The 25,303-nt window shown below is 49.5% G+C and overlaps 1 protein-coding gene across 1 annotated transcript in view; it reads right to left on the bottom strand.

Moving 5' to 3' along the window:
- The window catches only part of LOC144953095 (cAMP-dependent protein kinase catalytic subunit alpha-like), a 98,750-nt gene extending 73,912 nt beyond the window's left edge, over nt 1–24,838 (bottom strand). Inside the window, exon 1 of the mRNA XM_078883636.1 lies at nt 24,224–24,838. Within this exon, the coding sequence (XP_078739762.1) occupies nt 24,224–24,275 (52 nt within the window). The 5' untranslated portion in view covers nt 24,276–24,838. The remainder of the gene's footprint in view (nt 1–24,223) is intronic.
- Nucleotides 24,839–25,303: the final 465 nt, after the last annotated feature.

Below are 25,303 nucleotides of genomic sequence, written 5' to 3' on the forward strand. Positions count from 1 at the left end.
GCTTTAAAAGTTGTATAATCTCCTGTAGATGTAAATGCCACTGGTTCTTCATATTCTGCAGATGCAGATGCCACCACTGCCATCTGTTATGCGCCTTTTGAACTTACTGGGCTTCCCCTAGGTCGACTCAGCCTCAAATGAGTACCTGGTGTGGTCTGTAAACATCGCCACTGGGTAGACAAAGGCGGCCGGGCGTGGTGTTGGCCACCCACCCCCTCGTGTGCCGTTCCAGCCTTCATAGGTGCTCGCTAACAGCATTTGCCCCAACAGTCTGTGAAGTCTATACGTGGGATCTTTATCTTTGATGCAAAGACAAAGGCTATACGGGGAAGAGCTGCTACTTTCAAGTTTGTATTTCATTCTCTGTTACCCCCCGACCCTGTTTCACCGCATTGCCTCCTTAGATCACACTCCCGGCGTTGTCCAACCGGGCAGAATATTCCCTCGTTATTCACGATCCTGCCGTCTCTCAGCGAAATCGCATTTGAACACTCGACACGACTGCATCTGTTCCGGATGGACCGGTTCAGATACAGCCAGCTAAGGTTAGAAGTAAAATAAATACCCACGCCGCTTAAAAATAAAACACAAGATAAAAAATTAAACACAAACTGGACCGTGATTCTATGTTTTGTCATTTTTCACCTCCCCCCAATTTGAAACTTCAGTAGACTCTCGATTATCCATGCCAATGACTGGGGGGGGGGGGGGGGCGGCCACGGATAATTCAACATCACAGATAATCCAAAAATATAACCATTTTCGGTAGATCTCTATGTCAAAAAAACGCTAGAATAGGTATGAATTACGTTTACATGAAGAAAATTGAGTTTGTTAGTGAACAAAGCAAAGATGTGGAGTCAAAGAATGGATTGATGCGCGTGCTCAGTGATAACACTTTCCTCCTCCCTCGTAGAAGACTCTGACCACTAAGTGGACGACAGCAGAGCCACGGCAATCAACAAACTCCGCCCACTGTTGTAAAGATATTGCAACTACTGTACTGTAGGGGCGATCACGTGGATTTGTTTGTTTAAGCATGTGACTTGTAATACACATGTCCAAGAATAACAATGTACAACAGTTTTTAGTTCTAGATTTGAAGTGTTCGTGACTGCAAGGATTTATACTCTTTGGGTTTTTTCGGTAAAGTTAAGCAGGAAAAAAGTGTAAATAAATAAAATACAATAGAATTAAAACAACTAAACAATTTAATTTTATTTATTTAATTTTTTACCTACGTTACTTTACCGAAAAACCAAAGAACTGTTTTTAGATTATTAATTTGGGCTCAGGGGAAAATCCACGAGTTATTCATTTACGTTAAAATCTCAGGTGCCGCGCGGTTAATCCGCAAATCAGATAAACGGAATGCAGATAATGGAGAGTCTACTGGACTTGGAAGCGTCAACCGCAGGGCTACGGGCTACGAACGAGCGAGCGAGCGAGGCTGAGTACGTATGCTTGTGCGTGTACGTGGTCGTTTCCGACAGAAATGTGTCCTTTCCAAAAGGGGGGGGGAGGAAGGAGCTCTTCGCACGCACAAACAAAAAACCATATGCGCGCGCGTGCACGCGACCACGTAAACGAGAGCTGTAAAGTGAAGTTCTGAATATAAAAAAAAATACTGTAAATGTGAGCTCCGTATAAGTGGTTAAACAAAATAGCATGCAAAGCCTCGTGGCGATTTGAAGCGCGTTCTTTTTCACCTATAATAAGCGAGAATTAATTTGGGATTTGTCCTGTTCCAGTAGGTGACCCAGAACATTTCCACACACACCACTTACCCCTAGTGGTTTTGCCTCTTGTTACGATTGCTGCTACTCGCCACGACCGTACCACACACTGGACTCAAGTCTGCCCGCCGACCCGGAAATTATACGGTGGGAAATGAAGCCTTAATACTAATAATAATCATCACTCTTGAGATTTGAGAGCAGCTCAAATGTCGGTCCGGAGAGAATGGCATTTCAACCCTTCAAAACTGAAAACAAACAAATCGGTGTTTCTTTAGCCTTCTGTGCTTGTGCCCAGTGTGGGTCTTTAAGAAAGTGCTATTCACGAGAACGCAGGAACAACGAATCCAGGGTTCAGCCTCTCCCGAGAGATCGATCCATGCCCTTATTTATCCACGCGAGAACCAAATTAGACTCCGAATTCTCTCTTGTGAGAGAGGCACGGGAGACCACAATTCAGTGAGGGGAGGTCTTTCAATATGTTGCCATTTCCCGACAGGAATGTTTACGTGGTAAAATAAAAAGTTTGAGTCTTTTTTTAGTAACATTATTATCGCTAACACTGTACTTCTGAGGGCAGGACATGCGTTGGAAAGCGCTGGAGATTACACGCGTGTGGCGTGTAACTTTTTGCAGTGGCAACTTTTTTTCCGCGGCGTTCCAACAGAACGCGATGCCCACTCGATCCGTTGCGTGGCAAACATTCTTATTGTTATTATGCCCTGGGAACTACAAGGAGAACGAAGAGAAAGATAAGTATTAAGTGAAAATTGGCAGCGTTGCTGCCACGTACCGAACTGGGTGTGGCGAGGGGGGAATAGGACAAAGGCAGATGCCAGAAGTGCACTCGCACTGAGAAATTCACAAGGTCAGGTGTGTTTTACGAGCGATAACGGGGCCTTGGGGAGGGGGGGGGCAAAGCCGGGCTCCCCTTCGCGGCTGTAAAACTGAGCATCACTGCTGGCTGTTGGTGCTACTAACAAGGGGAGAAAAAAATAAAATCACGCAAACGCATGTATTGCGTAACCCTCTCCAACGGGAGATTCACTTCAGATGTGTTTAATTGGCAGTGCGTAAGGGCAAAATCCGTTTGAAAATGTGACGAATTATTTTTTTTTCTGCCGAGTGTCTCCAAGGTTGGGAGAAAACCATTCGATTGGTATGAGCCGTTTTTTTCTCCTAGGCAAGTCCCTAATAGCAACGCTACTCTTTACGCGATGAAAGTCCCGTTCACGTTGGATAATCTACACGAAGAACTTGACTGAACTAAACGTTTTTCTCCCGCTTATAACACGCGTATCTAAAATTTGAATTCAACTGAATTCAGTTCCCGAAGAAGCTCCCAGCCCATGGAGGGAAACGTCGGACATCGTGCCGAACGTTTCGTGGTACAACCCGGAAACGCATCGGAGCGCTAAATCAATAACGCTACGACACCAATATTGGGTTCCACCTGAAGACGGAAGCTTGTGTTGCCTCCGAAACGTCGTGATTTTTATTTTATTTTTATTTTACTTTTATTAATTTTTATTTTTTACCTACGTGACTTTACCGAAAAACCTAATAATATGAACCATATTGGGTGTCACAGGTGGAGAGATGTTAAAGACCTCATCTGGTATGCAGGAGGGCATGGGTTCGATCACAACCCTAACGCCTGCTGTATATTTGTAGTTTGCGTGTCTCTCTCCCGTGATCGCGTAGATTTTTCTCCGGGTCCTCCGGTTTTTCCCTCCACATTTAGAATCAACATCATGCGTTTAGAGTTTTCGGTTAACATACATTTCTACGTGATAAGCCAGCCACTTCGTCGAGCTCTCATTTATGGCCAGGTCGCTTCTGAAAAAGAGCTACAGAGCTTGGTAAAATAGAATAAAATTAGTTTAAAATAAATACATTCACATATCTTCTTGGTTCTTTCGGTAAAGTCACGTAGAATGGAAATAATAAAAATAAAACATAATTTAATAATTCTCACGACGTTTCGGCCACAACGCAAGTAGCCGTCCTCAGGTGGAGAACAGGTCTGTCGAGGAGACAGAGTCCGACTTCAGAGTCTGTCTCCTCGACAGACCTGTTCTCCACCTGAGGACGGCTACTTGCGTTGTGGCCAAAACGTCGTGAGAATTATTTTAGTATGTTTTATTTTTATTATTTTATTATTTCCATTCTACGTGACTTTACCGAAAGAACCAAGAAGATGAATCCCTGCAGTCACGAAAGCTTTAAATCGACATTCACATACTGAAACACTACATTTAAGCTTGCAAATCTTAGTTCTTTGTCCTTCCCCTGCACCTCCGATTTGCACGGTTGGCTATGTACGGTGCCAAAGTTCAACATACATACATAGACCATCAATTCAAAACAGCCGAATCTGTGACATGCGAGGCTTGATAGAAGGACCCATCCCATGGTACAGAGCCGGCCCAGCCACTAAGCGACCCTTGCAATTGCAAAGGGCCCCGTGGCCAGCAGAGTCACTGCTAGCTAGTGGGTGAAAAAAATCATACATCAAAGGGGCCTCCAACCAAATTTTGCTTAGGGCCCCCAAAGGTCTAGGGCCGGTTCTGCCACGGTAACGAATCACACCTCTTGCTGTGATGGAAATCACCTTCGGCTCTTGTTACCACCACGGGTAAAAGAAACTCACTTGGTCAGAGGGGTTTTCCCGCTCACTTAGGAGCTGCACTCTCCGATTATTTCATTAATTGATGAAACTCTCATTAGCGCGGTTTTGCTACGTTCGGTGCGAAAGAAGTTCAACGTACGTACATGAGTAACAAATGTTCATTCGACGTGTGTCCATTCTTTCCTAAGCACTTTGATAATCCCTCTACACGTCACGATCAGGATATATCGCCATAAAAAGCATGTTTGCGTGTATGCACATTGAACTGCTTACGTAGTCAGCCATGCCAATGGGTGGTGCGGGGGAAGGACAACAAACTAAACAGTTGTTACAAAAATGAGTCTTCAATGTCGATTTTAAAGTGCGTAGCTCCTAGCGGCTTGATAATCTTTGGGAGGAAGAGCGTTCCAGGTACGGCCGCAGAAGCGCATCTGAAAGTGCCACGCGGTGTGGCGACCGTCTTTGTTCGACAGCCAGCCAAAAGCCGCTGCCGCTGCTTGCTGTGAGGATGTATGGTTGGGCTCCGCAGGCGAGGGCCTCGTGCACGTGTGTGTGCACGCTAAGACTGCTGAACAAGCGGCTCACTGTTTGCCTTAAGCCTAATATGGCGCTGTTGTGTACCAACGGTTTAACTTGGCGAGGCCACATCCCACGTCTATTTTTTGCAAACTCCGATTTCAAAATGTTCCTGAATTCACCGGCCGAGGGCGGACCGCACGCATGTCCCACACTCGACCCCCACCACCACCCCCCTACCTCCCCTAGGGCTACGTTTCTTGGGCTGTATTTTTACGCTCATTAGCTTCTCTCCAATGCTCTTTTCGCGGGGGGGTAGCGACGAGGCTCGCGGTTTCGCCGTCGCCGCCAGCTCGCTTAGCGCACAGTCGCCCTATTTACATGCCGAGGTTCACAGTCCTCGGGTGAGCGTTGGGTTAGCGGTGTTAAGTAACGCGCCCGGAGTTGGGGGGGGGTTAGTGTTGGATGATCACTACAAAAATCGAGTTGGATAACTTCTTCAAAGCGTAACGTATGACGAAGATGCCGCTCGTCCAAAACGTTATTTCGAACTTGAAATTTCCGCCGCTAAACGAGTGATTCCGTCTCCGCCAATCCGATGAGCTATAAATCTATTTTTTTTCCAGTTAGGGGGCAGGTCAGAACATTACAACAACAAATACAAGTTTTTTTTCTCAGATGAAGACAAAGTTCCAGATGTTACACTTTAACTGAACTCTGCTCTTCACCGTATGAAAAACACATTCCTGCGGAGGGAGCTAGTAGGAACGTTGGGTTGCTCGGTCAATGGCCAGGGTCAACGACGGCGTGGTGTATTCCGCAAATATGGCCGACTGTGAGGGCGGGCACAAGCCGGCGTGAGTCGGTTAAACGTTGAGTTTTATAAGGGCACCACGGGGTGACCAGCCCCTCCCCAACCAGCCCCACCCCTCCCACCCCCCACCCAGCCCCACCCTCCCCACCCAGCCCCTCCCCACCCCCACCCTACCCAGCCCCTCCCCACCCAGCCCCTCCCTCCCCACCTAGCCCTTCCCTGTACGACGGACACAATAATCCCCTGTGGGCTGGTGTAACCAGTAGGTTCCTACCAGTAAAAGGAATGCTTCGGGAGCATATGTTGTAACTGTGGGCATCATCAAAGATCAGCTCTTGAAACAAAAGTAGCCCATCTTTTCACTCCGTGTACACACAGAAGTGAAAATATTTCATTCATGGAACGATGCAACAATTACTATTTGTGTTGAAAACTTTTCATAAGGAACAGACTTGAAAGAACCACAGACCCATTAGCCTCTTGTCGCTCGTATGTACATTGTTTGAAGATTATTGCAAAGATAAATATGTTGAAGCCATCCATTCGAATCAGTAAGCAAGGTTTAGAAAATGTTTCTCTACCAATGACAACTTAAATATTATCAATCATTCTAGAAAAGACTAGTATCAATTTCCATTTGATCTCCCCATTTGTAGACAATCAAAGGCATTTTAATTGAGTGGAAACCAATGCAGTCATCCAAGCTACACTACAATCTCATTCGATGGCTGGAAAACAATTACTCCAACGTGAAATCGTATACGTTTTTGCCAAGTACAATAAACCGGCACAAACCAGACTTGTTCACTAAATTTTGGCCCTGGCCCAAGATAAAAAGCCAGAAATTTATTCAGCAAACGACTGATTCGATGAGATTTACACAAGGAGGTGAGGCGGGTTGAGTGTTAGTTTATTTTAAGCGGGCGCATTAACATTCTTTAAATAGTTGGTTATCCCGGACTAGTGAATAGCTCTGTACACGGTGGCCCCAATTCAGCATGGGCAGCTGCATACGAGCCGCACTGTGGCTTGTGAAGAGCCATGTCCCGTTTAGCGCAGAACCTGATATAAATCGTGCCTGCATCAGAGGTCGCAAACGGGTTTTGATTCCTTACCCGTACCCGGCCGCACCAGGGTCGAAAACGGGTACCCGTACCAGTACCCTACCCGATACCCGGCTACCCGTACCCGGCCGGGTATCGAGTAGGGTACGGGTACCCGATTGCGACCTCTGGGATGAAGCCATGTTGCAGGCGCGGGTGGGTTGATTCTAGGAACTTGAATTGTGAGAAGAGACAAGACGTTGGGAAGTGAGTGACAAACAGTTACTCAGCAGTGACTCATGGCCTACCCGTACCCGTACCCGGCCACACCAGGGTCGCAAACGGGTACCCGTACCCGGCCCGGTACGGGTAGCCGGGTATTGGGTAGGGTACGGGTATCGGGCACCCGGTTGCGACCTCTGGCCTGCATGCCACGGGGCGTTCTTCCTGCCTCTTCATCAAAATCTCTGCTTGTCGATTTTTCGTGACAGAGTGAGATAAAGCTCAGATCAGATAAAAATCTGAATCTTTAGTTATCCTGGAGAAATCGATGAGCTACGAAGCATCTTTTTCACGGTTGTCCAGGTAGGGGCATGGGGTCAGAAATTAACAACAATAAAACAATACAACAGAAACCCGATAAGAGTACAAAGTATGGAAAAGGAAATAAAAAAAATTCCAGGTAAAGTCCACTGAGCTATTTAGCTTCTTTTTCAGAAGCGACCTGGCCACAAATGATAGCTAAACCAAGTGGCTGATCATCATTTTGAGATTCAGAGCAGCCAAATAATCCCACCACACGTTTGGTGATGGCCTTCAAGCAGTGCCGCCATTACCCGAAGTGCCATTCCTTGCGATGGAAGTTTGACGAATCTGCGTGATCCACCAAGCCCCTGACTTCACCAGCGCTGGCTCACGGAAGTACACCTTACTCCCCTCTGTCGTAAGCCATCTTTGACGATGAAAGTTTCAAGTTTCATTTATTAGGTTTTGCCCTGTGAGCCATTCGGCTCTTGAATCGGGTGCAACCGCAACAAACAAAAAAACTAAAACATGAACAAGAAAACATCTTAAAGTGACTATGTGCAAACAGAAAATCCAAGAAAAGATGGATGAAAGTTGTACACCACTTGCCAACACAGAAAACAGCCAAATAAATCGTGCCTACAGGAGGAAGAGGCGCTCGACTCTAACGCTTGCATATTTGGAGCTCGCATGTTCTCCCCGTAGTCGCATGGGTTTTTCTCCGGGTTCTCCGGTTTGTCTCTCCCAAGTTTTGGAATCGACACCATGCATTTTAGAGTATTTGGCTGCTAGAAATGTCCATATGATGAGCCACTTCGTTGACCTATCATATGTGGCCAGGTCAATTCTGAAAAGGAGCCATATAGCTCAATGGGCGTTACCTGGTAAAATAAAAATTAGTTTAGGTTCTAGCTTAGTTTAGCGTTGTTAGGGATGTGGTGCCTATGACCAAATCATCATAAATGCAACCTATCATATCAAATCTCCGAAGCTAAGCAGAGTTGAGCCTGGTTATTACTTGGATGGGTGACCGTACGATGGCTTGCCAGGTGTTTGTTGTTCGTCACGGGGCTGAGGGGTGTGTACCAGGAAACGGCAGTGCTGAGGATGCGACCTATCTTGTCACATCTCGAAAGCTCAGCTGAGTTGAGCCTGGTTAGTACTTGGATGGGTGACCCTACCACGGCTTGCCAGGTGTCTGTTCGTCATGGGGCTGCAAGGTGTGAGGGTGGGTTTCCCCCTCTACCCCCCTCGCCCCTCCACCTGAGCGAGCTGTACCCCGCCCAATGCTGACAGCTGGCATCACAACATTTTGAGAGTAAACTAAATGAGAATCATCCCGAGCTGCTACTTCTACTGCTGCTGCTACTTCTACTACTGCTGCTGCTACTGCTGATGCTGCTTCTACTGCTGCTGCTACTTCTACTACTGCTGCTGCTTCTACTGCTGCTGCTACTTCTACTACTACTGCTGCTACTGCTGCTGCTTCTACTGCTGCTGCTACTTCTACTACTGCTGCTACTGCTGCTGCTTCTACTGCTGCTGCTACTTCTACTACTGCTGCTGCTACTGCTTCTGCAGATGCTTCTGCTGCTGCTGTTATTCCGGTTTTCTGAAAAGTGTCACCAAATGTGAAACTTGCTGACAACAGGGGTTTAACGATTCACCACCCTGGACAAATTGACAAATTGTCGCAATTCAGGGCCGCTGATTCAAATTAAACCAAAATCATTATTTTGTCATATGGTTTTTACCATCTCATTTGTTGATGTTTTGGGGTTTTTGATGTCTTCTTGCTTTGTTGAGTTTTGTTCAATCCATTAGCCTACGTGTGACATCAGAATCAGAATATTTATTTATACTGGAGGAGGAATCCGATGAGCCGCAAAGCTCTTTTTCACAGATGTCCAGTAGAGGACGGGTCAGAACGTTGCAACATATCACTTGAATATAAAATGCATGAATAGACAATTATCGGTTCTTTCACACGTGATTCAATGCCTGTTATCATGAGCCTTAGTAACCGATCGTTAGTAAAACACTGCATTGTCGCACCGCTGATAGGCAAGGTTTTCCATTTGTGGAATTGTAGCTTAAAAACAACGGGTTTAATTTAGAATCTCCAATCCAGTAACGAGCGAGTTACACGTGTGTGCCTTGACGGTTCTGAGTGGTTCCCCAATCAAGTCCCAGATACATGTTAAGGATCTTCAAGGCACTCCATGTATTCAAACCATACATACTCTACTCTCCTCCATGAACTCTCCACTCGAGGAATTTAAGAGCTTCTTTCGAGGCTCCCCAGTCAACATTCACTTAATAGGTGGTCACTCATTTCTCACCTGCGGTCCCCATAGTATGTAGCTCCCAGCCACGATGGCGAGATGTTAACTCCCTCGCCGGGTATACAGGAGGTCGTGGGTTCGATCAAGACCCTGACGCCTGCGGTATAGTAGTAGGTTTTTACCCTTTGGAGTTTGCATGTTTCTCTCCCCGTGGTCGCATGGATTTTTCTCCGGGTCCTCCGGTTTTTCCCTCCACATTTCGAATCAACATCACGCGTTTTAGAGAGTATTTGGCTACTTGAAATGTCCACATGATGATAAGCCACTTTGTTGAGCTATCGTTTGCATGGCCAGGTCGCTTCTTACCTGGTAAAATAAAAATAGCAGCAGCAACCATGCAGTCAACTTCAAGACCCTGTTCAAGTCCATGATTGAGGCCTTCCTTTCTAACTCTGCCTATGACCGAGACTCCAGCTCACAAATGAGCCCACTATCCTGCAGAGCATCTGGAAGTTTGGGTTTTTTTCGCATGTCGACGGCGATATAAAAAGCCACATTGCATTTGAATTCTTTACAATAGTTTGGGTGGGGGGGGGTTAGGGTTAGGCCAGGGGTCGGCAACCTACGGCTCCGGAGCCGCATGCGGCTCTTTACGGGCTGCTTCTTGACGATATGTACGTATGTACATAGATGCATTGCGGCTCTTGAAATACTGAATTTTGTACCGAATTGGAAAGAAATGGCTCTTCTTGTTATTTTGGTTGCCGACCCCTGGGTTAGGCGATATTTCTGTGGAGGTGGCACCCTCCGCAGGATTGCCTGGGAACTACTGACGACGCCGTCACGGGTTCGTCGCGCAGCGCACTATCCGCTCCCCATACAGGCACACATATATACACACACAAACACTCGCCATTCGCCACTAAGTGGCGGTGACGTCACCACGACGCTTGTACCAGGCCAGGTGCACTTTGAGGCCACGTGAAGTGTCGAAGGCTTGCTGGCAGGAGGTCACGGGACAGACCCAGGTGCCATGGGTTGACTGACTGAGATGACTGGTAGATGCACCAGCTGTACACCCCTGACTACAAAGACACACGAGGGGGTAGGTGGCCAGCACCAGGCCCGACGACCTGTCTCCCCAGTGGCGATGTTTTTACACACTGCACCAAGTACTCATTTTAGGCTGAGTCGACCTAGGTGAGGCCCAGGACCATTTCAGATAATTGTCATTGGTGTTGGTGGCCGTGAGCGGGAATTGAACTCGGGTCACTGCCGGGTTCCGGGTTCATAGCGTAGCGTGCTAACCACTAAACCAGCACTCCCCATAAAGACACATAACAAAGACAAAGATCCCCCGTATAGCCTGAACAGACTGTCGGGGCAAGTGCTGTTAGCGAGCACCTATAAAGGCCGGCACGGCACACGAGGGGGTGAGTAGCCAACACCACGCCCGGCCGCCTTTGTCTCCCTAGCGGCGATGTTTACACATATCGCAGCAGGTACTCATTTGAGGCTGAGTCGACCTAGGGGAAGCTCAGGGCCGGTTCAGATAATCGTCACTGGTCGCCGTGAGCGGGAATGGAACCCGGGTCGCCAGGTTCGTAGCACAGTGCGCTAACCGCTACCCTACCGCTCCCCACTACACACACACTCGCACACACACACCCGCACACCCACATGCACAAACACCCTAAAAACTCCAAGTGTGCCCACACCCGTTCAAGCAATATTTGGGGCTTATCTCTATCAGCAGCCTCGAGCCAGTACGTGTTAATTACAGAGCTCATCGGTCTTTCAGTGAATCTCCTATGGTTAACTACCCACGAAGTAGTGAGGGTCACTTTACGTAGTGACATTGGAGGCAGGAAGGGGCAAATCGAACAATACCTGGATTTTAAACGGGTCCTTGTGTCAACGATTGGAAGGCGCTCGCACGTGGTGCTAATTTAACTGGTTGCACGATGGGGGGGGGAGGGAGAGTTGGGGGGTATAGGCCACGAAGGTCCTTGGGAGTGGCCCTACGAGTTATGGCCAAACTGAGAGAGATGTCTTGCTGGCAGAGACACAAAGAGGTACAGAATTAGGCTGAAGCAGTGGCGAGATGTCGTCCGGTATATGGAGGTCATGGGTTCGATCCCGACCCTGACGGCTGTATATTTGGGGTTTGCATATTGCACCCGCGGTCGCATGGAATTTTTCTCCGGGTCCTCCGGTTTTTCCCTCCACATTTAGACTCAACATCACGCGTTTAGGGTATTTGGCTGCAATCAATTTCCACGTGGTGATGATAAGCCGCTTCGTTGGGCTATTATTTGTGATCGCCAGGTCGCTTCTGAAAAAGAGCTATAATATTGCTCAGCGGGCATTACCTAGCTAAAATATAAAAAAACTGTTTCAGTTTCAGTTTAGATGGGTGAGATTAAAGAAGGCCAAAGATAAGAGAGCTATCGACAAGATAAGTGAGGTGTTGGTCAATCTAAAAAAAAAACACGGGAAGCGAACTGGACATGACGCGATTGAGCGGACAGAACTGCGTCTCGCGCGAGTAGGAATAAGCGGTTGTTACGGCTGCCTCGGCATAGCATCACACAAAGCATTGGGATGCTGCTGGATGCTTCTAACTGCTACCCACCACGCGCCTCGGCCTTTGTTCGGGCCCTGCGTTACGCATCTCGTGCGTCATCGCAGACTGTTGCTTTATGACACGTTATTTATTACGACGCAATTTTTGCATAATCGCTGCGTTCTTCGGGAACGCAACAACTTCCGCCACGTTACGGGCGAACAAAACCGTGAGCTCGGACCCCGAACAGCCAAACCCCTAGGGAGGGGCAAAAGCTAAAGGGGGTTAACGACGCTACCTGAGCGACGAATGAACCTAAAAACAAACCCTTGCCGTGGGGGGGGGAAAGTGTTTTTTGTTTTTCCAGAGCCGTCCATGTTGCTACGCCCCCCCAAAAATATAATAAATTGCGCGCCAAAGAATGCAGGCTCTCGAAATCCATCCTGGGCCTCTTGCCACAGTTTTGTTTTGACGTTAACGGGGGGGGGTGGGCGGGGTGAGAACTTGACTTTACTGTTTACAACTGCAAAGTCCAAGAAACCCCTAAAACTAATGTGGGAAAAAAACACATCACCATAAACAACACATCCCGCCTCGCGCCCGCCCCCTCTTCGCGAGCAACTGAAAGTCGGGCGTGGGTGCGAACGCTAACCAAAAAAACCAGCGCAGACTCGCGGTCAATCGAGGAACGCGGCCACGCGAGCCAGGGTCACGTTTATTCATCTATTCGCAGGCCGACGAGATGTCCACACACGTGAAAGAGCGGCTAGCCTTTCACGGACAAAAAACGAAGCAATACATCCGATTGCGTTTAAAGCAACCTCCCCATCCCTCCCAATCCTACTCAACAACTCCTAAACAGTCCTTTATTTATTTATTTCTAGTAACGAGACATTCGAGAGGTCGCACTCCTTGGGAGCCGCTTTCCCTGGCCCCCCCCCCCAGTCTCAAAATAAACACTTTGCCGGAAATCGCATCGCACCCATAGCAGGACTGACTCGGTCTCTCCCGCGAAACAAGAATGCCCACCGTTTCTGCACAGCGCCTTGGAATGGGGGGGGGTCACAATAAATGGGTAAGCGGACTGGGGCTTCCGATTCGGAACTCGCAGCCTTTAATTGATATCCCGCAACGGAAGTTGAAACAATGGCCGAGTTTCTGAAACGCCATCGCTTCCGTCCACCCAGCAGTATAAACTGGTGCACATGCCACAGTTGGTCGATCAGCAGGCAGGTCGCATGCGGAGGGGTAAAGTGTGGGTACTTCTACGTCAATGTGGAGGGGGCATCATGGTGGCGAGTTGTTAATGACCTCGCATGGTATGAAGGAGATCGTGGGTTATACCCCGACCCTGACACCTGCTGTATATATTTGGAGTTTGCGTGTCTTTCCCTCTCAGTATCATCACGGTGGCTAGGAGATGTTAACTACCTCACCTGGTATACAGGGGGTCGTGGGTTTGACCCCGCCCTCCGCCCCCCAATTTATCTTTCTTAAAAAAAAAGTGGAACACCGTGTGCTATCGACACACTTTGAGCCGGGGGGAAGCTGGTCGACGCTCGGATTGGGGAGGTTTGCTTAGACGTAAAAACCTTTGAACGAGCGACCCTCCTCCGCCCGCAAATCAGGGTTTATTGATCGGCGTTGTAGGCGGCAGAGCTACAGTGCGGGCTGTTCGGATTGCTCGCGCGGACAACGCCTGATCCAAGGTGCAGCGGGCGCGGGTACACGATGCAGGGATGGGGTGCGACACGACGGGGAGACACGCACACTCCAAATATACAGGAGGCGTCCGATTTGAGATGGAAGCAACGACCTCCTGCATACCATGCGAGAGAGTTAACATCTCACCACCACGTCGCCCCTCGCCACTCAGAGTGCAGGACGTGTCACTGCACCGAGGCCCATGGGCCAAAAGTGGCCAAGTCCTGGGCTATGAATAGCGGAGCAAAATGGATAGGGTGAACCCCATTTAGTTCCCGGCTTCAGGGCCCATTCCAATCATTAAGTTAACACCTCGCGACGATGGCGAGCTGTCACCTACCTCGCCTGGTACACAGGAGGTTGTGGGTTCGATCCCGACCCTGACGTCTGCTGTATATTTGGAGTTTGTATGTCTCTCTCTCTCCCCGTGGCCGCGTGGATTTTTTTCTGGGTCCTTCGGATTCTCCCTCCGCATATAGAAACGTGCGTTTTAGAGTATTTGCCTGCAATGAATTTCCACGTGGTAAAAAAAATCATTTATAGAGCAAATAGTTAATAGTTTAAATCACTCTGCACCACTGCATCGAACTCGGGCGCTTCCCACTCGTAGCGAGAGCTTTAAACGTACCAAAGCCGGCGTGGGCTCCGGTGTTGAGGAATCAAATTTGGCAACCTCGACAACCACTGCCTGCCCAATTGGCCGTCTCTATGTAGCCCGGCGCCGAGGCCCTTCCAGCCCATGAGGCCCAATGGCAATTGCACTGCCTGCCCACCCGATGGGCTAGGCCACTGCCGTACGCACACACGCCCCGCGCGCACGCTCCTAAACAAGCGTGGGATTGGGTTGAACGTGGGCCTGCAACGTTCCTTCCGTCTCGTTCAGGGGGTCGGCACAACCTGCCGCTCCGGAGCAGCCGCATGCGGTGGCTCTTTAAGGGACTGCAGTGTGGCCCTTCAAAATTTGGAAAAATATTGGCTCCTCTTGTTATTCCGGTTGCCAATCCCTGACCATGGAAGTCCAGTTCACCATGGGAGTCCAGTTTACCATGGGAGTCCAGTTTATCATGGGAGTCCAGTTTACCATGGGAGTCCAGATTTACCATGAGAGTCGAGTTTACCATGGGAGTCCAGATTTACCATGGGAGTCCAGTTTACCCTGAAAGTCCAGTTTACCATGGAAGTTCAGTTTACCAAGGGAATCCAGTTTACCATGGGAGTCCGGTTTACTGTGGACATCCAGTTCACCATAGGAGCCAAGTTTACCATGGAAGTCTATTTTACCATGGCAGTCCAGTTCACAATGGAAGTCCAGTTTACCATGGGAGTCCAGTTTACCATGGAAGTCCAGTTTACCATGGGAGTCCAGCTTACCATGGGAGTCCAGTTCAGCATGGGAGTCCAGTTTACCATAGGAGTCCAGTTTACCCTGGAAGTCCAGTTTACCATGGGAGTCCAGTTTACTATGGAAGTCTATTTTACCATTGGCTCATTCAACATTCAACATTAAACTAATAACGAATAGTTTTTTTACCAAGCAAGGCCCCACTGAGCTATACATTGTCCTGGCCATCACAAATTAGAGAGGCTCAACGAAGTGGCTCATCATTACGTGGACGTTTATAGCGGCCAAATACTCTAAACGCATGATGACTCTAAACGTGGAGGGAAAAACTGGAGGAACCGGAGAAAAATCCACGCGACCACGTGGAGAACACACAAACTCCAAATATACAGCAGCAGGCGTCAGGGTCGGAATGGAACCCACGACCTCCTGTGCACCCGGCAAGGTGGTTAACATCTCCTAGCCACCGTGATGATGATGAGAGAGAGACACCGCAAACTCCAAATATACAGCAGCAGGCGTCAGGGTCGGAATGGAACCCACGACCTCCTGTACACCAGGCGAGGTAGTTAACATCTCCTAGCCACCGTGATGATGAGAGAGAGACACCGCAAACTCCAAATATACAGCAGCAGGCGTCAGGGTCGGAATGGAACCCACGACCTCCTGTGTACCCGGCGAGGGAGTTAACATCTCACCACCGTGGCCACGCCCAATCATCGTCCCGGTCTCCGCCCGTGCGCTAATGTGACCTCACAACCACGACAGATGCCGAACGATTGTAGGGGCTGTGAGCGCCGGACTTCCCTTGCGATAAACGGAGATGCGTTATCTCAATGAGCTCTCAATCCCGGATGTTGTAATTATTATACAGGAATTTCATTTAGTGCAAGACAAACAAACAGGATGAGCTACAATGCGCTAAAATAATGTAGGAGTCAAACTTCGTTTAAGATGTTCTCAGAGACCTCCGAGTCAGCGGTGTTCAGCGTTGAGCTTACGATAGGAGCGGTTGGCTAAGTACGGTGCGAAAGAAGTTCAACATAAATAAATACTGCCCATAGACTAACACTGCCCATAGACTAACACTGCCCATAGACTAACACTACCCATAGACTAACACTACCCATAGACTCAACACTGCCCATAGACTAACACTGCCCATAGACTAACATTGCCCATAGACTAACACTACCCATAGACTAACACTACCCATAGACTCAACACTGCCCGTAGACTCAACACTGCACCATAGACTCAACACTACCCATAGACTAACACTACCCATAGACTCAACACTGCCCGTAGACTCAACACTGCACCATAGACTCAACACTACCCATAGACTCATCACTGCCCATAGACTCAACACTGCCCATAGACTAACACTGCCCATAGACTCAACACTGCCCATAGAATAACACTACCCATAGACTCAACACTGCCCATAGACTCAACACTGCCCATAGACTAACACTACCCATAGACTCAACACTGCCCGTAGACTCAACACTGCACCATAGACTCAACACTACCCATAGACTCATCACTGCCCATAGACTCAACACTGCCCATAGACTCAACATTGCCCATAGACAAACACTACCCATAGACTCAACACTGCCCGTAGACTCAACACTACCCATAGACTCAGCACTACCCATAGACTCAACACTGCCTATAGACTCAACACTGCCAATAGACTCATCACTGCCCATAGACTCATCACTGCCCATAGACTCAACACTACCCATAGACTCAACACTGCCCATAGACTCAACACTGCCCATAGACTTAACACTGCCCATAGACTCAACATTGCCCATAGACTAACACTACCCATAGACTCAACACTGCACCTCTGATTATCGCGGTTGCAAAACAAGTTCAACATGCATACAAAAAAACTTGCTTAATGAGCTCGTCGGATTCCTCCAGTATAAATAAATATTCTGATTCTGCGATGCTTTGATGGCAAATGGACGAGAATGGTGGCGGAATGACAGCCAAAAGGAGGGAGCGTGCCCCAAAAAGATTTAGGAACGCGGAAACCGAAATACCTACCAATTTGTATCTGCATTGGCCAACAATCTGATCATTTTGCAGTGCACCTTTAACAAATTTGTCACCTGCTTTGGGGCCATCCATAAATGACGTCACGCGATTTTGGACGATTTTTTACCCCCCGCCCTCGTCACACGGCGTCAGACCCCCCCCCCCTCAAATATTACGTCACAAAGCTCTGCCCCCCCCAAAAAAATAAAACATGCTTCAAATCGCTTTAAACTATTGTCATTGTAGTGCGTATTTAATGTGGCGCTGCACTCTGATGTTGTAGGAGAAAACATTTATGAAAAAGTCTATTTAATTAAGTAGAACGTGTTGTCTATATTTATTTAAAGTTGTGCATTTTGATGTGACGTCACATTTCTCAAACACCCCCCCCCCTCGTCACAAATGTCTGACCCCCCACTCACCCCTAGGTGCGTGACGTCATTTATGGACGGCCCCTTTGATAAACAGCTGCTTCCTCTTCGACCTTAATATAAAAGTGCCGCATTAAGAAAAAGAATAAACCGCGTTCGACGAAAATAATTCCCCCCCCCCATAATAATGTCACGATAAAGTTTGGCTAAATGCGACGTGCTGTACATGCCGCTACGCACACCTTGCAGCGAGATAACAACTAAACTCGAGGGTACGCTGCGTTACTCTATCATTCCGCGTGCCGCTCAGACACGCCGTGACCTTCCCGCGTTATAACGGTGGCCCGCGTTATAACGGTGGCCCGCGTTCCGCGTTATTTAACACACCGCACCGGGTACTCATTTGAGGCTGAGTTAACCTAGGGAAGGCCCAGGGCCGGTTCAGATAATCGTCGCCGGTGTTGGCCGTGAGCGGGAATCGAAGCCGGGTCGCCAGGTTCGTAGTGCAGCGCGATAACCGCTACCGCTCTCAGACACAGACACACACAGACAGACACACACACAGATACACACAGGCAGACACACAGACAGACACACACACACGTACAGACACACAGGCAGACACACAGACAGACAGATACACCACAGACACACACATACACACCCACACACATACACAGAAAGACGCACACAGACAGACACACACAGATACACACGGACAGACACACAGGCAGACACACAGACAGATACACCACAGACACACACATACACACCCACACACATACACAGAAAGACGCAAACACACAGACACACACACACACGTACAAAGATTAAGACAAAGATCCCCCATATAGCCTTAACAGACTGTAGGGGCAAGTGCTGTTAGCGAGCACCTATGAAGGCCGGAACGGTACACACACACAGACACACACACACAGACACACAGACACACACGAAGACAGACACACAGACAGACACACAGACAGACACAAACAGACACACACACACACAGACACGCAGACACACACACACACACACAGACACACACAGACACACACAGACAGACACACACACAGACAGACAGACACACACACAGACAGACACACACAAACAAACACACACATACACACAGACAGACACACACACACCGCGGGAGTGCAGTCACCTCCAGTCGCCACGTAAACACCCCAACCCCCCCAATCGCTACCCCCACAACCCCCCCCGCTACCCCCCCCCCCCCGCTACCCCCCCCCCCCCGCTACCCCCCCCCCCGCTCAAGGCGCACCGCAACGCGACCTCTGACCGCAACCGATATCGGCTCACACTGTATCCCCCCCACCCTCCCCCTTACAGTGTACAGTGGCGTGCTGTACACTTGGGGGGGGGGGGGTTTACAGTACGGGAAACGTGCTTTACAGTACAATCATCACGTGTTCCTCCCACCCAACCCCACCAATGAGACCCCTGCAGGATTACACGCGACGATGCTGCTGCATTAGGAAATTGACTTTGATGAAGGAGTCGTTGATTTAATTGATATGGTAGTAGGTTTTTACCCTTTTAAACTGGTACAAAACTGACACCTTTAAAAGGGTAAAAACCTACTACTATATTGTTGCCACTGGTAAAAGAGATCTCATAGTGTTAATTGATATGATCAGCGCGTGCGCGCGGTAGACACGCACAGAGATTAATAAGAGAGGTTTTGTTTTCCTTGGGTATAGCCTTAACAGGAGTAAGTGCTGTTAGGGAGGAGGACCTACGAAGGCCGGCACGACATACGAGGGGGGGTGTGGGTGGTCAGCAACCACGCCCGAGCCGCCTTTGTCTCCCCGGTGGCGATGTTTACTACACACAGCACCAGGTAGTCATTTGAGGCTGAGTTGACCTAGGGGAGGCCCAGGAACCGTCACCGTGTTCGTTGCACGACCGCTCCCCACTAACTGAAGACAGATTCACACCAAAGACAGATTCACACCAAAAACTACTTTTGACGCACGCACACTCAGGAACTTAGGACGCAACCCCTACTGACGAGACACAAAACGAGAAGCACACTGAAAGAAAAACAAGCCTCAGAGACATAACCCCAGAGATACAACCATACAGACACCAACCACCACGCACGCGGAAACACAACGCAGACACACACACGGCGAGAAAATAAACACAAACACGCACAGGGCAGATCGACCGCGACGAACACAAACACTTACGAAGCGCACACGGACAACGTACAAAAACACAGGCACCGCAAACATAAAGACACGAGGCTGTACGGAACACACCGTAGACACGACACACACAAACAATGCGTACACACGTGCGCGCTCACAACAATCAGAGTAGGAGCAGACTTAAAGAGACGGAACGGATTTGTCTGTCGTGGCCACGTCTGCCCCCCCGCCCTCACAATCACTGATTTCAGCCCCCCCCCCTCGGGTTTCCACTCGAGACAAAAAACACACGCGCACCAAATGTCTCAATCACCATGCCACTGTATCCTTAAGATTGTCCCCGTGTGTCTTGTCCGCGTCTCGTCGTCTCCTCCCTTATCCCAGGTCACGATGTCCACGTGTGTGCGTGTCCTACCCCCTCTCCTCGCCCTGTCTGTCCCACTCCCGTCTCCTCTTGTCCCACCAACCCCACCGTGTCCCCGATGCGCCCTTGTCCCACATGTCTCTCTCCCGTGTCTCACTGTGCCCTACGCCGTCCCCCCCCCCCCTTGCGTCTTGTCTATCTCATGTCACGCTGTCCACGTGTGCTAGTAAAACCACCCTGTCTGTCCCACTCCCTTCTCCTCTTGTCCCACCAACCCCACCGTGTCCCCGATGCGCCCTTGTCCCACATGTCTCTCTCCCGTGTCTCACTGTGCCCTACGCCGTCCCCCCCCCCTTGCGTCTTGTCTATCTCATGTCACGCTGTCCACGTGTGCTAGTAAAACCACCCTGTCTGTCCCACTCCCGTCTCCTCTTGTCCCACCAACCCCACCGTGTCCCCGATGCGCCCTTGTCCCACATGTCTCTCTCCCGTGTCTCACTGTGCCCTACGTCGCCCCCCCCCCCTTGCGTCTTGTCTATCTCATGTCACGCTGTCCACGTGTGCTAGTAAAACCACCCTGTCTGTCCCACTCCCGTCTCCTCTTGTCCCACCAACCCCACTCCGTGTTCCCGATGCGCCCTTGTCCCACATGTCTCTCTCCCGTGTCTCACTGTGCCCTACGCCGCCCCCCCCCGTCACGTCTCTCACCTGACCCCATCCTTGCGTCTTGTCTATCTCAAGTCACGCTGTCCACGTGCTCTGTCTGTCCCACTCCCGTCTCCTCTTGTCCCACCAACCCCACTCCGTGTCCACGTGTCTCTCCGTGTCTCGCTGTGCTGTTACGTCTACCAGCGTGTTTGCGCCCTGTTGTTCGCCTCACCAATTCTCCGTGTCTCTGCTTCCCCGCGTCACTCACTCACCACCTCTTGTTACTACTCTTTAAGCTCCAATCATCTCCACGTAACACAATAAAGATATCCCCATGGCTCTCGTCTCCCTCGTCGATCTGCGTGTCCCCATGTCTCCCGCCTATTCTGTCTTATCCCTCGACTCATGAACTATCTCTCTGTCTCTCAATCCCACCCCCAACCACGTGTCTCAATTCTCGTCCCGTTCACAGCCTTTCTCTTCCTGACTCTCACGATGTCAAACTCTCTCTCTCTCTCGCTCATGCTGTCTCCCCACCGACCCCCATCGTATCTCTCCCCTTGTGTCAACATGTCCACCATCCCTATTCATTTGCGGAAATTTAAAAAGAAACAGCTTCCCAGCTCATCGGATTCCTCCAGTATAAATACATGTTCTGATTCCACCTCCTCCTGCAATTCTGTCCCCATGGCCTCCTACCACCCCCCTCGATCTTCCCAAACGTAACCCCTTGAGAGTCACCACTTCTCAGACTATCAGACCTTGACCCCTCCAATCCTGTGTCACCCCCCCATCCTGTCCCCACGTGTTTTTGTATCTCCCCATTCCGCTCGTCGGTAACCTTTATGATACTCATTTATCTTCTTGGTTCTTTCGGTAAAGTCACGTAGAAGGGAAATAAAAAAATAATAAAAAAATACAACATAATAAAATAAAGTTTTATTTTATTATTTCCCTTCTACGTGACTTTACCGAAATAACCAAGAAGATGAATCCCTGCAGTCACGAAAGCTTTAAATCGAAAAAGAAACTCATTTAGTTTAAAGGTTCTGGTGAATTCCTTCATGAGCCTATAACTCAACGTATTCTATATACGTATATACCCTTGGGTTCATTTGAATAAAAACTATATTTTAGTTACTGGTGTGTTAACAGCTGTCAACCCCCTATCAGTGCCTCCTACCTTATTACAGACCAATTCAGACCTTATTGGTCACCCCGTGACAGAAATAAAAAAAAATTGCCCGTATTGAAACGGCTGTACGCCGTATTGATCTGAACACTCAATTTCCCTGTGCACGAAAATTGGATAACCCGTCTGGATTGACAGCTTTGCATGCACGTTCAGAAGAATATTTGTGTTTTACTTATCAGAATCGGCGTGTAGACTGGATAAATCCGATGAGCTATTAAGCTCTTTTTCACACACATGCCCAGTGGCCTGGCGCCGTGATAGTTATCACACACGGAGCTTGCAAAATCCAAAGGTTGCTGGCGTGGGAGTTTTAATAAGGGACACCCTTTATTCTCAGAATATGAAATTATACCGAAGGAATAGTTCATAAATATCCCCAACCTACCTAATTCCGCGGTATAATCTAAAACATTTTATTTGTATTTTACCAGCTAAGAATGCCCCAACTGAGCTAGAAAATAGCTCTTTTTTTCAGAAGCCTATCTTGGCTATCGCAACTAATCGCTCAACGAAGTGGGCTTATCATCATCACCACGTGGGAATTTATCACAGCAGCCTATTAACACGCCGTGATGTTGACTCTAAATGTGGAGAGAGAGGACCCGGAGAAAAATCCACGGGACCACGGGGAGAGGAGAGACACCGCAAACTCCAAATATACAGCATTAGGTGTCAGGGTCGGGATCGAACCCACGACCTCCTGTATACCAGGCGAGGTAGTTAACATCTCCTAGCCACCGTGATGATGATGATGAGACACCGCAAACTCCAAATATACAGTAGGTGTCAGGGTCGGGATCGAACCCACGACCTCCTGTATACCAGGCGAGGTAGTTAACATATCCTAGCCACCGTGATGATGATGAGACACCGCAAACTCCAAATATACAGGTGTCAAGGTCGGGATCGAACCCACGACCTCCTGTACACCAGGCGAGGTAGTTAGCATCTCCTAGCCACCGTGATGATGATGAGAGACACCACAAATTCCAAATATACAGCAGGCGTCAAGGTCGGGATCGAACCCACGACCTCCTGTACACCAGGCGAGGTAGTTAGCATCTCCTAGCCACCGTGATGATGATGAGAGACACCACAAATTCCAAATATACAGCAGGCGTCAGGGTCGGGATCGAACCCACGACATCCTGTATACCAGGCGAGGTAGTTAACATCTCCTAGCCACCGTGATGATGAGAGAGACACCACAAACTCCAAATATACAGCAGGCGTCAGGGTCGGGATCGAACCCACGACCTCCTGTATACCAGGCGAGGTAGTGAACATCTCCTAGCCACCGAAGGGCCCCCTTCTATCTCCTCCGTTGTCACCCACCCTGGCTGTAATCCTATTTCTCTCATGTCCCTCCCTTGTCTGCCTATACCCCACCACCACATGTTCGTCTCCGCCTGTCTCCCTGTCCTCTCTATCTGCTTAACTCCCCTTGACCGCCTTGCCTGCCATGTCCGCCTCTTGTCCCCCTATATCTCAATTGTCACCTGTCCTGTGATTACAGGAAATTATTGTCATCATGATTATAATAATTTCCTGTGTCTCTGTCCCCGTGTCCCTGTCCGAGTGTATCCCCCAGTCACCCCAATGTCCCCCCAATGTCTCTCTCCCCGTGTCTCCCCCAGTGTCCTCATGTCTCCTCCCCTCTTGTCTCTCTCCCCCAGTCTCCCCAATGTCCCCCCAATGTCTCTCTCCCCGTGTCTCCCCCAGTGTCCTCATGTCTCCTCCCCCCATCTTGTCTCTCTCCCAGTCTCCCATTGTCTCTCCCAGTCTCCCCGTGTCTCTCCCAATCTCCCCGTGTCTCTCCCCGTGTCTCCACATGTCCCCGTGTCTCTCCCCGTGTCTCTCCCCGTGTCTCCACGTGTCCCCGTGTCTCACACAGTCTCCCCGTGTCTCTCCACGTGTCTCTCCACGTGTCACCGTGTCTCTCGCCGTGTCTCCGTGTCTCTCTCAGTCTCCCCGTGTCTCTCCACGTGTCTCTCCACGTGTCCCCGTGTCTCTCCCCGTGTCTCTCCCAGTCTCCCCCCGTGTCTCTCCCAGTCTCCCCGTGTCTCTCCCCGTGTCTCTCCACGTGTCTCTCTCCGTGTCCCTCCCAGTCTCCCCGTGTCCCTCCCAGTCTCCCCGTGTCTCTTCCAGTATCCACGTCTCCCCGTGTCTCTCCCCGTGTCTCTCAGTCTCCCCGTGTCTCTTCCAGTATCCACGTCTCCCCGTGTCCCCGTGTCTCTCCCCGTGTCTCACCGCTCTCCGCCTCGTTGCCTTTCCTCGTCGTGGTGGCTCCGCTGTTCCCCATCGTCCACCTCCTCCTCCACCTCCTCCTCCACCACCCCGCGCTCTCACCAAATCCTCCTTCACAATTCCCTCTTCTCGCTTCACCAACTTAACACCACCGCGACACCAAAACCAACAGCGCTGCTACAAATGACAACTAAATTGTGTTTTTTAAATTTTTATTTCGGGGTACCGCAACAGCAATTGTGTGTTTATCTTCCCGATTTGTTGTGTTGTTTAAAAAAATGTAAAATCATTCAAATGTAGCGGTCCCGATAGCCAGAATCAGCAATTGCCCCCCCCCCTATCACCCCCTGGTCCGTAATCGGTCAGCTGTCAAACCTCTCGCCGAAGATGCAAAAAAGGAGAGAAAAAAACCACTCCCACCAAAATATATTTAACGCTTCCAAATGTGGTCGTTGTTGCTTCTTCTTGTTGGAAAAAAACCACCACGCCGGTGAAATCCGTGCAATTGTTCTTATTATTGTGATGATAATAACCGTGTTATTTTTTAATTCACGACCGATAGCGGATGACGACGACGATCTCGATGCCGCCGCCGCCGATGACGGCGAGTAGCGCGAGGATCCCTCCGCGCGCAAAAAAAAAGATGGCCGCGGCGTGCCGGGAGAGGACACGCCCCCCCCATAGCTCCTCCCCCCCACATCTCTGGGAGCCGGCACTACTTTTAATGCCTCTCATTATTTAATGAAATCTAGAAATCATTATTAATTTTACTACTTCTAAAACAACCGCGTCACAAGGCCAATGCATTTGATTAGCGCGCGCGCGAAGCTCGTCTTGTGTTTAAGTGAGCGGGTTTATTTAGCGGCCGCGCGCGCGTACACGACCCCGGTGTTGGTGAGTGAAGCGGCTCGTTTGGCACCGCCTCTTTAACCCCACAGCCCCCCCCCCCCACTGCGCCCCGCCCCTCTCACCCCCCCCACCAACCCCCCTCGCTCGCGTTGACGTCATAAGTGTCAAGTGTAACGGGACCGCGTGCACTTTCACTGCACGTGTCACACGCTGGCAAATTGCGTCGAGTCCTCG

This window comes from Lampetra fluviatilis, chromosome 3 (genome assembly GCF_964198595.1).
Source record: "Lampetra fluviatilis chromosome 3, kcLamFluv1.1, whole genome shotgun sequence".
NCBI lineage: Eukaryota > Metazoa > Chordata > Hyperoartia > Petromyzontiformes > Petromyzontidae > Lampetra > Lampetra fluviatilis.